At 42.9% G+C, this 14,233-nt stretch overlaps 1 protein-coding gene across 3 annotated transcripts in view; it reads right to left on the reverse strand.

Annotated features, from left to right (window-relative positions):
• Window positions 1-6: 6 nt before the first annotated feature.
• The window catches only part of bag6l (BCL2 associated athanogene 6, like), a 34,946-nt gene continuing 20,719 nt past the window's right edge, over window positions 7-14,233 (reverse strand). For 2 of the 3 annotated variants that reach the window (XM_061664624.1, XM_061664622.1), the window contains exons 16-23: window positions 14,179-14,232; window positions 13,973-14,075; window positions 11,865-11,989; window positions 11,578-11,712; window positions 10,389-10,559; window positions 9,669-9,776; window positions 6,415-6,576; window positions 7-2,543 (exon numbers count right to left, since the gene is read on the reverse strand). In XM_061664624.1, the coding sequence (XP_061520608.1) occupies window positions 2,445-2,543; window positions 6,415-6,576; window positions 9,669-9,776; window positions 10,389-10,559; window positions 11,578-11,712; window positions 11,865-11,989; window positions 13,973-14,075; window positions 14,179-14,232 (957 nt within the window). In that variant the 3' untranslated portion in view covers window positions 7-2,444. The remainder of the gene's footprint in view (window positions 2,544-6,414; window positions 6,577-9,668; window positions 9,777-10,388; window positions 10,560-11,577; window positions 11,713-11,864; window positions 11,990-13,972; window positions 14,076-14,178; window position 14,233) is intronic. The other variant, XM_061664623.1, reaches the window with a different exon arrangement.

The following is a 14,233-nucleotide window of genomic DNA, read 5'->3' on the forward strand; positions in this document are numbered from 1 at the left end:
AAGGACTGAAATAAGTAAGAGCTTTATTCTTCGCCAACAGTTCAGTTTTACAAACATTGAACACATAATTGAGCCCCTACCAGACAAAAGTAAAATACAGATGAATGAAGTCGTCGTCATCTGATGTATATCATCTGAATGATCTTGACATTTCTGTGCGTTTTGCCATCAATGACTGTCCACATAAAATGTACTACAACTAGAATACTTCATAGAATGACGTTTCCCCTGATATTGGAACTTGTTTTTGTAATCAGAACATTTCTGGTTGAGGATGTGTTGCAAGGCAGCGGTTGACTTGACAGCACTTGATGGGATGAGCACTTAGTCAAGGGGCAGCTTCAGAAGCTTGATTTATTTTTTTTTTTCTTGGGGTGGTGGAGGGGGTGAAGCAGTGATTTTCTTTTTTTTTTTTTTTAATTTGAATTGCAGTCTATATTGTTCAATTTCACGTAACATTTTTCAATTTTCTTAACTTGACGGAGAAATCGGGCAGTTCCTGCCTCCCCGTGAGCCATGCAGAGTCTGGTTTGAACACCAAACACGGTTCCTTCCCAGTAGAGTTAAATAACTGTATACATCTTAATTTGACCGGTTATTTCCCCAAAATATTTCTATCGCCACCTCTTAACACCACAACATTAAATGGTTTAAAAACATACAATTAGAAGTTCAACTTCATTGTATTGTAATTTTATTTTAAACTAATACATTTCCCCCCCCAAACGTGTTTGTACAGTAAACTGTTTTCTATATTATTCTAATGAAACCGTTTTTCTTTGTATTTCATCATCGAAGCTTATGGTTTTATTTTCAAACTCTCAATGGTATTGCTTTTTTGCTGATACTCGCAACTACAATACGCACAAGAAAAGAGGAATCATGTCATCGAGACTGCTATGGTCACATTATGTTCCCAGCAGCCAGGGGAATCATGTTTCAGGCCACCGTGAGCTAAATGGGATCGACGTGACACACCACAAAATGCGAATCCCAGTCGGCCATAATAAAACGAAATCAATTGAACAAAATAATACGGCTTATCAAAACTGCTTGGATGTAGCGGGACGGGAATCACTGTCACAGTCGGACGGAGACCTTTTATGTGCAGATATAGCTTATATATATATATAAGATATATATATTTTTTTCCCCCCCCAAAACATTTATACAATTGATCTGTTCCCACATCGTCAGTCATTTTATGAATTATTCACCAATTTAGTGTTGAAAATAGCTTGAGAACAAATCTCTTCGCTCTCGCTGGACACCTTGAACAATCTGAGAAGTGTCGTTCAACTGTCTTCCTCACCTCCCTGGGTTGTGCCACCTCAAGATTTTTTTAGACAATAACGTGAAAATAGGTAGATACATTTCTGACTGTTGTGTTAAAAATGGATCGCTCTAATGTTTCACTGAAGTAAATGGTCAGCCACGAAGGTAAGGTTGCATGCACATTCATTCAGCTTTGTCACGTTCAATCCCGGCGCATCCCGGCGTGTGATGGTTTACGGGCCCAATGCGAGATGCCACATTGATTTTTATTACGGTCTTACACGGCGCTAGTGATTTAGGGGTGGGTAAGTTTTGCTGTGGCCACAAACGTGCTACAAAGCTGCGCGGCGTCCACGTGTCAGCTGTAGAAAGTCTTGACAGAATGTGACAAACGTGTCAGAACTTGATCAGCTACATGAGGTACGTAAGGGACCCCATCAGAACGTGACGGGCCTGGAAGGAACTACTGGCATCCATTGTAGACCACAAGCCGAACCATAGCCTTTTAGCCTTTTAGCCTCCGGAACTCAGCAGAGCCTTGGCCCACGTTCCATGATAGACTTCATTACGGAGAAAATGGCCAAAAATGGAGCTCACATGGCCGCTGGGAAGACAGTGTAAAGCACAGGTGTTAAACCTGCAGCCCGGGGTCCAGATCCGTCCCGTCACAATATTTTATGTGGCCCGCTGAAGCAAAGCATGCGTCGACTTCATGTTTCTTGCTAAAATACTAAAATTGCAACTTGTTTCCACTTTTAATAACGTCAGGTTATTGCAAGCATTTTTTTTTTTAAATTACAAATTCCCCTTAGTAGTAGTAATAGTTATCAATTTTTTTTGTGTATACGTAACAATATGAGACGATCATACATTTATATGGGTTCTCAGACAACAGCCCTCCGAGGGAAAACATAACTACAATGTGGGCCGCGACAAAAATGAGTTTGACACCCTTGGTGTAAACATAGAATTAGTATTTTGAAATTCAACAAGGATTTTGTTTCCTTTGCTAATTTCCTGGCCTCCGTCCATCCAGTTTAGAGGGAAACGTTTTAGCACAAGAACACACAACTAGTATTTTAAAGCATGTCAGCAGTTGTCCCTGTCTAAGACAAGGCAATTGGGTGCAGGACTTGTTCAGTTCCCATTCTGGTCCTTTAACATTCAAATTAAGAGTCATCTAAGGAGAAAACTCGATGTGTGTTGGGGAATCTGTGGGCGTTGTAGTCTGGATCTTCTTGCACCCGCACTTTTATGTCACTCTTGACCTGGTCACAAAGAGACACACACAAATCTTTTGGTTACTCTTGTTCCATGTGAAGCCCTTCATCCCTGAGTACAGGAACAAGTTACACATCAATGCATTCAAACACACATGATCAAATCTAAAACTGTTCTACCTCTTAGGTAGGCTGAATGGCAAAAGCTGTGTCAGCTACATAAACAGTGCCTTATGTTACAGTCCAACATGGCGGGCACAAGTCAGTCCAAACAGTAGGCCGGTCCCAAGCCCGGATAAATGCAGAGGGTTGCGTCAGGAAGGGCATCCGTCTTAAAACCTTGCCAAACAAATATGAGCGTTCATCCAAAGAATTCCATACCGGATCGGTCGTGGCCCGGGTTAACAACGTCCGCCACCGGCGCTGTCAACCTGCAGGGCGCTGGTGGAAATTCAGCTATTGTGGGTCGAAGTTGAAGAAGAGATGGAAAGCGGGTTCTTTGGCAGAAAGAGAAGAGGAAAGCACAGAGCCTAGAACTGAATGTGGGGACTATGACAGGAAAATCTCGGGAGTTGGTTGACATGATGATTAGGAGAAAGGTTGATATATTGTGTGTCCAGGAGCCCAGGTGGAAAGGCAGTAAGGCTAGAACTTTAGGGGCAGGGTTTCAATTATTTTACCATGGTGTAGATGGGAAGAGGAATGGAGTCGGGGTTATTTTAAAAGAAGAGTTGGCTAAGAATGTCTTGGAGGTGAAAAGAGTATCAGATCGAGTAATGAGGCTGAAACTTGAAATTGAGGGTGTTATGTATAATGTGATTAGTGGCTATGCCCCTCAGGTAGGATGTGACCTAGAGGTGAAAGAGACATTTTGGAAGGAGCGAGACGAAGTAGTTCTGAGCATCCCAAACAGAGAGAGAGAGAGTCGTAATTGGTGTAGATTGTAATGGACATGTTGGTGAAGGTAATAGGGGTGATGAAGAAGTGGTGGGTAAGTACGGCATCCAGGAAAGGAACTTGGAGGGACAGATGGTGGTAGACTTTGCAACAAGGATGCAAATGGCTGTAGTGAACACTTTTTTCCAGAAGAGGCAGGAACATGGGGTGACCTACAAGAACGGAGGTAGAAGCACGCAGGTGGATTACATCTTGTGCAGACGATGTAATCTGAAGGAGGTTACCGACTGTAAGGTAGTGGTAGGGGAGAGTGTGGCTAGACAGCATAGGATGGTGGTGGGTAAGATGACTCTGGTGGTGGGGAGGAAGATTAGGAAGACAAAGGCAGTGCAGAGAAGCATGTGGTGGAAGCTGAGACAGGACGAGTGTTGTGCAGCTTTTCAGGAAGAGGTGAAACAGGCTCTCGGTGGAAAGGAGGAGCTTCCAGAAGACTGAAGCACTGCAGCCAAGGTGATCAGAGAGGCAGGCAGGAGAGTACTTGGTGTATCTTCTGGCAGGAAAGGAGAGAAGGAGACTTGGTGGTGGAACCTCACAGTACAGGAAAAAGAAGAGGCATATGATGACATGTATGGCAGGTTGGACACTAAAGAAGGAGAAAAGGATCTATACAAGGTTGGCCAGACAGAGGGATAGAGATGGGAAGGATGTGCAGCAGGTTTAGGGGGATTAAAGTTAGAGATGGAAATATGTTGACGAGTGCCAGTAGTGTGCTAGCTAGATGGAAAGAATACTTTGAAGAGTTGATGAATCAGGAAAATGAGAGGGAAGGGAGAGTAGAAGAGGCAAGTGTGATGGACCAGGAAGTGGCAATGATTAGTAAGGGGGAAGTTAGAAAGGCATTGAAGAGGATGAAAAATGGAAAGGCAGTTGGTCCTGATGACATTCCTGTGGAGGTATGGAAGCATCTAGGAGAGGTGGCTGTGAAGTTTTTGACCAGCTTGTTCAATAGAATTCTAGTGCGTGAGAAGATGCCTGAGGAATGGAGGAAAAGTGTGCTGGTGCCCATTTTTAAGAACAAGGGTGATGTGCAGAGCTGTGGGAACTATAGAGGAATAAAGTTGATGAGCCACAAAATGAAGTTATGGGAAAGAGTAGTGGAGGCTAGACTCGGGACAGAAGTGAGTATTTGCGAGCAACAGTATGGTTTCATGCCTAGAAAGAGTACCACAGATGCATTATTTGCCTTGAGGATGTTGATGGGAAAAGTACAGAGAAGGTCAGAAGGAGCTACATTGTGTCTTTGTAGATCTAGAGAAAGCCTATGACAGAGTACCCAGAGAGGAACTGCGGAAGTCTGGAGTGGCAGAGAAGTATGCTAGAATAATACAGGACATGTACAAAGGCAGCAGAACAGCGGTGAGGTGTGACAGAGGAATGACATTGTGATCTGCAGTGAAAGCAGGGAGCAGGTGGAGGAACAGTTAGAAAGATGGAGGCACGCACTGGAAAGCAGAGGAATGAAGATTAGCCGAAGTAAGACAGAATATACGTGCATGAATGAGAGGGGGGGTGGGGGGAGAGTGAGGCTCCAGGGAGAAGCGATAGCAAGGGTGGAGGACTTTAAATACTTGGGGTCAACCGTCCAGAGCAATGGTGTGTGCAGTAAGCAAGTGGAGAAATGGATCCAAACACGTCAGGTGTGTTATGTGACAGAAGAGTCTCTGCTAGGATGAAGGGCAACTTTTATGAAACAGTGGTGAGGCCAGCCATGATGTACGGATTAGAGACAGTGGCACTGAAGAGACAACAGGAAGCAGAGCGGGAGGTGGCGGAAATGAAGATGTTGAGGTTCGCTCTCGGAGTGACCAGGTTGGATAAAATTAGAAATGAGCTCATCAGAGGGACTGACGGCCAAGGTTAGATGTTTTGGAGACAAAGTTGGAGAGAGCAGACTTTGATGGTTTGGACACGTCCAGAGGTGAAATAGTGAGTATATCGGTAGAAGGATGATGAGGATGGAGCTGCCAGGCAAGAGAGCTAGAGGAAGACCAAGGAGACGGTTGATGGATGTCGTGAGGGAAGACATGAGGGCAGTTGGTGTTCGAGAGGAGGATGCAGGAGATGACACGCTGTGGCGACCCCTAAAGGGACAAGCCGAAAGGAGACGAAGGAGAAGAAGATCTTACAGTCCAACTGCTGCGTAGTAGGACATTTTCCATGTGGAGCTTACACGGTCAAAAGCAAAAAAAAAAAAAACACCCCAATTCCAATGGGAATCCAATTGAATTGGGACATGTAAAACACATGAAAACAGAATACAATGATCTTTTTCAGGGATGTCCTTGCTTATTTCAGCAAGATGATCTCCAGCCACATTCTGCATGTGTTACAACAGTGTGGCTTCCTACCAAAAGAGCACTAGAGTACTAGATTGGCCTACCCGCAGTCCAGATCTGTCTTCCATTGAAAATGTGCGGTGCATTCTGAATCAAAAATAAAAATGACAACAAAGACGCTGGACTGGTGAGCAACTGAAGTTGTACGTCAAGCAATAATTCCACCCACGAAGCTTCAACAATTAGTGTCCTCAGTTCCTAAACGCTTATTAAGTATTGTTAAAAGGAAAGGTGATGTAACACAGTGGTAAACATGCCCGTCATGCCTTTTTTGGAATCTGTTGCAGGCATAAAATTCTAAATCAGTGACCAGTTTATGAATCAAATGTTACAAAGTTTGCTTCCTGTAAATAGAAGACACTGATGTATAGTAAGTACCTGTAAATTGAATGTGACATTATTAAATAGCGTGAATGTGTTCAAGGTGTGTGGGAGGGGTAAAACTATTAAAAATGATTTGAAACGGCCTTGCTAAATTGCAGATTTTCCATCAGGAGATACATTTCTGATCCGCCAGACCTAAAATGGGGGTTCACTGTATCAATACTGCTAAGTACAAATAAAATTCGACCATCTGCCTTAACATTCCTTAAAATGATGAAAAAAGAGTGGGAGACGTGCGTTACCTGTGTCGCATATGCGTCCTGCAGATCTGGATTCTCAAGCTCCCCCTTGAGACCGTTTGCAGTCGTGACTGGTAGGGCTCCAGCAGAGCGAGCAGCTCGACTGACGGCATCTGACAAGGAGAGGTGGGGTCCTCCGGACTGCGTCATCTGAGAAGGGAAACGCTATGGTCATGTTGACCCCAGTCAGAGCAGTCAAACTACACCCTTATCCTCCCTGACATTACATTTTTTCTGCTTTCTCTCCGCATACTCTTGCAGATATTATATAAGATTCCAATTGCAGTGTTGGGACGTTGTTTAAAACTCAAAACAGAATGCATCATTCCATCCATCCATTTACAACACCGTTTATCCTGGTCATTGTTGCGGGGCGCTGGAGCATATCCCCAGCTGGCTTCGGGCGAAAGGCGGACTACACCCTGAACTGGTCGCCAGTCAGTCGCAGGGCACATATAGACACGGACAACCATTCGCGAACACGTACGCACCGTCACTGAGTGGGAACTGAACCCACGCTGCCCCCACCAAAGTCAGGCGAGTGGACCACTACACCATCAGTGACTTAAAACAGAATACAATGATTTGCTAATTCTTTTCAAGCTATATTCAATTGAATACAAAAGATATTTAATATTCAAACCAATGAGCGTTATTTGAATTCCATGCATGCAAACATGTTAAAAAAAAAAAAAAAAGGCTGGGAAAGTTGAGGAATGCTCAAAAAACACCTTCCACAGGTGAACAGGTTAATTTGAAACAGGTGAGTGTCATGATTAGGTATAAAAGGAGCATCCCCGAAAGGCACAGCAAGGATGGGGTGAAGTTCACCACTTTGTGAACAACTGCGCGAGCAAATAGTCCCAACAGTTTGAAAACAACGTTTCTCAACGTACGATTGCAAGGAATTTGAGGATTTCATCATCTAAGGTCCATAATATCATCAAAAGATTCAGAGAATCTGGAAAAATACCTGCACATAAGCGGCAAGGCAAAAAAAAAAAAAAACAACCAACATCTCATGCCCGTGACCTTCGATTCCTCAGGCGGCACTGCATTAAAACACTTAATCGTTGTGGAAAGCATAATGCCGTGTGGGCTCAGGAACACTTCAGAAAACCATTGTCAGTTATCACAGTTCCTTGCTACATCTACAAATACAAGTTAAAACTCCACCATGGAAACCAAAAGCCATACAGACCCTTTCCCCAAAAAAATTTGATCATGGAAAAGTCTATTTATTTTCATAATTCCATTCAAAACGTCAGACTCATACAGATGGGCTACAACTGTCGGGTTTCTCAGGTCAAGCCACTGCTGAGCCTGAGCCAACGTTGGAAGCGTCTCAACTGGGCCAAGGTGAAGTAAAAGGACTGGACTGTTGGCCAGGGGTCCATGGTTCTCTTTTCCGATGAAAGTAAAGTGTGCCTTTCATTCAGGAATCAAGGTCCAAGGGTTTGGAGGAAGACGGGTGAAGAACAGAACCCAAGCTGCTTAAGGTCCAGTGTAAAATATCCACAGTCAGTCATGATGTGGGGGGCAACGTCCAGTGCAGGTGTTGGTAAACTCTTGTTTTCTTAAATCCAAGGTCACCGCAACAGTCTACCAGAATGTTTTAGAGGACTGCATGATTCCTTCTGCTGAGGATCTGTATGGAGATGCAGATTTCATCTTCCAGCAGGACCTGGCTCCTGCCCATACCACCAGAAGCACCAAAACCTGGTTTGATGCCCATGCGATCACAGTGCTTGACCGGCCAGCCAACTCGCCGGATCTAAACCCCACTGAGAATCGATGGGGTATTGTCAAGAGGAAAGTGAGGAGTACCAGACCCAAAAACAAAGAAGAACTGACAGCAAGCATCAAGGAAATCTGGGCTTCCATAACTCCCAGGCAATCCCACAGGCTGATTGCCTCAATGCCACTGCACATCGAGGCAGTGATTAAAGCAAAGGGATTCCCAAACAAGTATTGATTAACATCGTTTTGAAAGTACCATATTTTGATTGATTTAATGTGACCCTAATTTCTTACTTTTTTTCCTACAAGAACTGAGAAGTAAATGGTGATTTTTTTTCCACAGTATTCTAATTTTTTGAACTCCTGATTTCGTGGGTTTTATGAGCTGGAAGCCCAAAGTATGTAAATATAAACAAATAAATACTTGAAATTGTTTCCATTGTGAGCCCTGAATCTATAATCCATGAAAGTTTAACTTTTTGAGTGGAATTATAGAAATAAATCAACTTTTCCATGATATTCTAATTTTTGGAAAGGGTCTGTACATCAACACCACCCAGAAACACCACCAGCTTCTCTGCGCTCGAGCTCATCTGAGATGGACTGACGTAAAGTGGAAAAGTGTGCTGTGGTCTGACGACTCCACATTTCAGATTGTTTTTGGAAATCCTGGACGTCGTGTGCTCCGGGGCAAAGAAGAAAAGGACTATCTGGATTATTATCAGTGCAAAGTACAAAAGCCAGCATCTGTGATAGTATGGGGGTGTGTTAGTGCCAACTGCATGAGTAACTTGCACATCAGTGAAGGCACCATTAATGCTGAAAGGACTGGAATGCTGTCCCCCATTGAAAATGTGTGGTGCATTATAAAGCGAATTATACAACAACAGAGACACCGGACTGTTGAGCAACTGAAGTTTTACATCAAGCGAGAATGGGTAGTTGGGGGGGGGGGGGGGGCAATTCCACCTACAAAGCTTCAACAATTGTTGTTATTGTCCTCTGTTCCCAACTGCTTATTGAGTATTGTTAAAAGGAAAGGTGATGTAACACAGTGGTAAACATGTCCCTGTCCCAGCTTTTGTGGACTGTGTTGCAGGCATCCAATTCATAAGGAGTGAATTTTTGCTAAAAAAAAACCAAAACAAAGTTTACCACTTTGAACACTGAATAACATGTCTTTGTCGTGTATTCAATTGAATAGACGTTGAAAAGGACTTGCAAATCATTGTATTCTGTTTTATTTACGTTTGACAAAACGTCCCAACTTCATTGGAATTGGTATAAAAAGCCAATTCAATGCTGAACAAAGTGTTAAGGTTGTTGTTAAAGCTGACATTATGACATTCCAGAGTTACTCATTTGCAGTCTGGATGTGGAGGGATAAAACACTGGATGCACAGATTAGCATTGGCTAATAGCTTGTTTATGGTGAATCGTCACAGAACGTATGAATATGAATCTAGACTTTTTTATTTATTTTTATTTTTTTTTATTTGATCATGCATGCTGCTCACCTTCCTCCTCTTGGCGGGCATCCCGTGTAGGTAGGCGTCAGACAGTGGCGGCTGTCCTCTGATCTTCCTCTGAGACACCATATCATGCCTGATGATAGGAACCCATTCCTGTAGCAAGCAATGGTACAATTTCAAACTTGGGTGTCTTTGTTCCGTAAACATGTTGCTCTAATGCTTCATTCTTCCGTGCAACAGCCGAGAGTATCACAGCAACTCTGTAGATACATACAGAGGAAATCCTGTTTCCATTGGTCATCCTTGAAAACTGAATATGTCCTGGAGTGGCCCAGTTGGAGCAAAGACTTGAATCCAATTGAGCATCTCTGTGGAGATCTGAAATTGGCTATGCTGAGGCAACTGAGGCAATTGACCAATGGTCGCCATCCAACTTGATGGAGCTTGAGAGGTGCTACGATGAGGAATGTACAAAACTGCCCAAAGATGGGTGGACCAAGCTTTTGCATCTATATTAAATAAGACTTGAGGCTGTAATTTCTGCCAAATCAACAAAGTATTGAGCAAAGGCTGTGAATACTTACTGTATGTACATATGATCTCGGTTTTCTATTTTTTTTTTTTTTTTTTAATTTGCAAACATACAAAAAAAATTACAATTTCAGTACATTTTTATTTACTTTTCGTCATTTTAAGTTACCCACGGGACCATTGTGTCCCCCCCGCTCCCACTTTTACAGAGGGTACCATCACTTTTATCCTTACAGGTGGAACAGACGCTGCCCATGGCTCCACCTCATGGGGCGGCTCTGCCCGTCTTGGTGGGGCCACAGCAGATCCCCGAGCGTCCTCGGTGGCGTGTGTGGTCTCTCGGCTGTCACCAGATGATGCCATTGCCTCATCTGCTGTGGTAGCTGGAGATAAACTCTCCTCCATCTGGAACACAGATTGGATGGGGGAGCTCAGCTTTTCATTACTGCCAATTCCACCGTGTGAAAGTAGACTCGACCTGCTGACTTACATGTAAATCATTTTATGGGAAATTAAAAACACGCAATACGTCAGTCGCAAGCATATATACAGCATATGATATGAGTGGAGTAGCCTTTATTATTCCTCACCAGCCCCAAAAGATCACAACACCACAACATTTGAGAAGTATTCATTTCACAATGTTTATTTCTGTGTGTAATTTCCAATGGTGCAGAACTGGTCCTACATCATGAGATGACTCCCCGAAAATGACTGAAGCAATAGATTTCTTTTCTGTAACGGTTTGTGTTCCGTTAACACTTCCAACACCATCACTTCAAATGTTATTTTGTGCTTGGAGTACTCTCCCAAATTTTCCATGGTGAAAATCATTTGAGCTACTGCACCAAACGCGCAAAACCCTCCTTTCAATACAGCGGTCACTATCACATTTACACCCGTTGGCAACAGCACGCGCCATCTTGGCGAATAGTTCAAATCTTAGCAGGGCACATACAACAACAGCGCAAGCAATTTGATCTCCAATTTAGCACCCGTTAGCTGAGTGACTGGCAAACTAGAGTGATTGTCATTTAAACTTAACAACATCTTATGAGCAAATACAAATATTGTATTCACACATTAGCTCCACTACAACAACAAGTCCACATTGTATTTTGTTTTATAAGTAGTTAAACTGACTGGACACAACAAGACGGTACACGAACACAACCAAACGAGACCCAATAATACTATTTATGGTTGTAATTGATAGTTTATGATTTTACTATGGTTGTAGTTTTCAGTTATGTAGTACACAGCACTTCCTCTTACCGAAATATATAATTATTAGCTCTCTTATTATTTTTGTAAAGGCATAATTTTCACCCACATCACACTGATCATTTGATTATGAAGATGTTCCTAATGTTGTGGCCAGTTGGTGTTTTGTTTGGTCAGCATTGTGGAACCTGGTTCTTACCGGTACGAATCTGACATAGTGCTGGATCTGATCCTCAGTAACTGGATTGTGCTCCAGAATGGCATGCAACCTCATCGACATCATACTGGTCAACCAATTGACCAGACTGGGATTCATTTCCGAGGACATTCTCCTCTATGAACAGACAGACCAAGGAGAATTTGGGTTCCAAAACTTCAGGATATTGTATAGTACAAACAAAAGGGTCTATTTTAAATATATAACATGTATTGTACAGTGATACAGCATTATTCAGTGACAAATATTAAATTGTGTATTCTACTAACAATGCGATGGTTGATAACAGCAGTCAGAGCTCTCTGTTCTCCTCGTAGACAGTACAAGTTGAGGGCAAGACACTCAAACAGAGCCCGAGTGCACAGCAACAGCAGATAGGGGCCAAATGTGTGATCTGCAGCAAAAACAACATAGGATAAAACTATGGAGTTCCATTTCACTCACATAATTTTTATCACACTCACATACTTTTAATAACGCGCCACAATAGTGTTATGATTGCCCAGAAGTGAAAGTTATCACTGCAAAAATCATATTGTATTATTAAATACAGTAATACAGCCTGAGAACTCGGTTCATCCATCCATTTTCTATAGCGCCTGTCCTTGTTACGGTTATGGGTAAGCTGGGGTGAAGTGGTTGGCAGCCAATTGCAGGGCACATATAGTCAGACAACCATTTACACCAAGGGTTGGGCAAACCTTTTGGCTCAGGGGCCACATTGACTTTTAAAATTTGAGAGGCGGGCCAAGCCAGGACTAGATGCTTACATATAAAAACCAAAACCAAAACAAACAAAAAAATAAAAAAGCCATTGTAGTGTTAATACTTAGATTTACTTTTAATGGGAACAGTGTTGTTTTGTTGATCACCTTTCTTTGCCAGTGCGTCAAAGTCTGGTGTTAGTTTTGTTGTGGCAATTCTCAGAACACATCTGAGGTGTTCATCGCTCAGCTGGGATCTGTAGAATGTTTTGTTGGTGTTCATCACACTAAAAGTCTGTTCACACACACACACACACACAGCCAAACACCACCACTGTAATGGTTTCTTAACGAATTAGACATACAGCATTTGACTGGACTCAGTGAAAAAGTATTCAGTAGTCCATTCCATATGAAACACGCGGCACTCGCTGTCGACTTTTCTTTTCTTTGGGCCACTCGTGGTTGAAGAAGGGTTCAGAGCAGTAGCAGAGTAAAAACAGAACAGCCAAAGTCAAGTCAATGTATCACTGGACCTACTGCGCTACCTGGTGGAACCACTCGGCATTACAGGACAAGGTCAAATGATTGGTCATGATTTTGATATGATTTGGGTGATTCTGTACCAATCTTTGGCGGGCCGGATTGAAATGATCAATGGGTCGGATGTGGCCGTAGTTTGCCCACCCCCATTCACTCAAATGGTCAATTCAGGGTCTTCAATTAACCTGACATGCATGTTTTGGGAATGTGGGAAAAAGCTGGAATACACTGCAACCACCCCCACCCCCCACAAGCATGGGCGGAAACTTCACACGGGAGTGCTTAAGCAGAGATTCGAACCAAAGACCTTTAGTCTGTGAGGCAGAGGGGATTGCTGCCCTGTCCATGAACACAATTACAGTACAGGTTTATAGTTTTTTTTGGGTGGTTGTTTTTTTTGCCCACAAATTAATGAACAGCTAGTTAGGTCAGAAGGTTAGGACAAATATGCAAATTGTCAAATGCCAGGTTTTCGTGATATAAAAAAACAAGACCAAGATAAACCATTTACTTTTCCCACCATTAATGTGACCTGTAACCTGTACAACTCGAATTGCGACGGAAAGCGAAAATAAACTGAGATAATGTGGTTGCACAAGTGTGCACACCCTCTTACAACTGGCAATAGTGGATGTGAACCAATCACATTCAAACTAATTAATCAGAGGCAAGGTGGAAGGTGTGTGCTGACTTCCAATAAACATGAGTTTGAATGCAATTGGGTAATTCTGAGCACAACCCTTTCCCCCCAATTATAAGGTGTACACACCTCTGTAACTGCATTATCTCCTGTTGTTTATTTTTATTTCCCTTATCGAAAAGATTATTGTTTTTTCCTATTGAGTTGCACAGATTGTAGCTCACATTAACGATGGCTTGGTGGACAAAGATTTGAAATGAATTATCTTGGTCCCAGTTTTTTGTTTTTTTTTTGTATCACAGAAACCTGGCATTTGAACAGGGGGGTGTCGACTTTCCATAGCCACGCTGTAAGATTACTCGATGTAAGACTTCCGTCAAAAGAAATAGCTTTTCAATTTAAATTAGAGGTATTCAAGAAGGTTGTGCTTCAAGCCAATTGCATCCTCTATAACACTAATTGGTAAGCTAAGCTGACGGCGGTGACTTACCATTGCGGCGCAGTGTATGTGAGGCCATGCATGTGACCTGTTGCCTGAGGAAAGCAAGGTTGGTCTGAACAATGTCCACTCCCTCGCGTACCGTCACAGAGGCCTTAGGAAAAATCAAGCGTCCAGTTGTCATGAATCACTGTATCATCGATACTCACGGCACATGAGTTGAAAGCTGCATTGCTTGTGTGATAGCATGTCCTTACAAAACTCTCTGTAATGTACTCCTCCAGACCACTGATGAGGTCGGCAGCTGCTCTC

This window comes from Phycodurus eques, chromosome 20 (assembly GCF_024500275.1).
Source record: "Phycodurus eques isolate BA_2022a chromosome 20, UOR_Pequ_1.1, whole genome shotgun sequence".
Classification (NCBI taxonomy): Eukaryota; Metazoa; Chordata; class Actinopteri; order Syngnathiformes; family Syngnathidae; genus Phycodurus; species Phycodurus eques.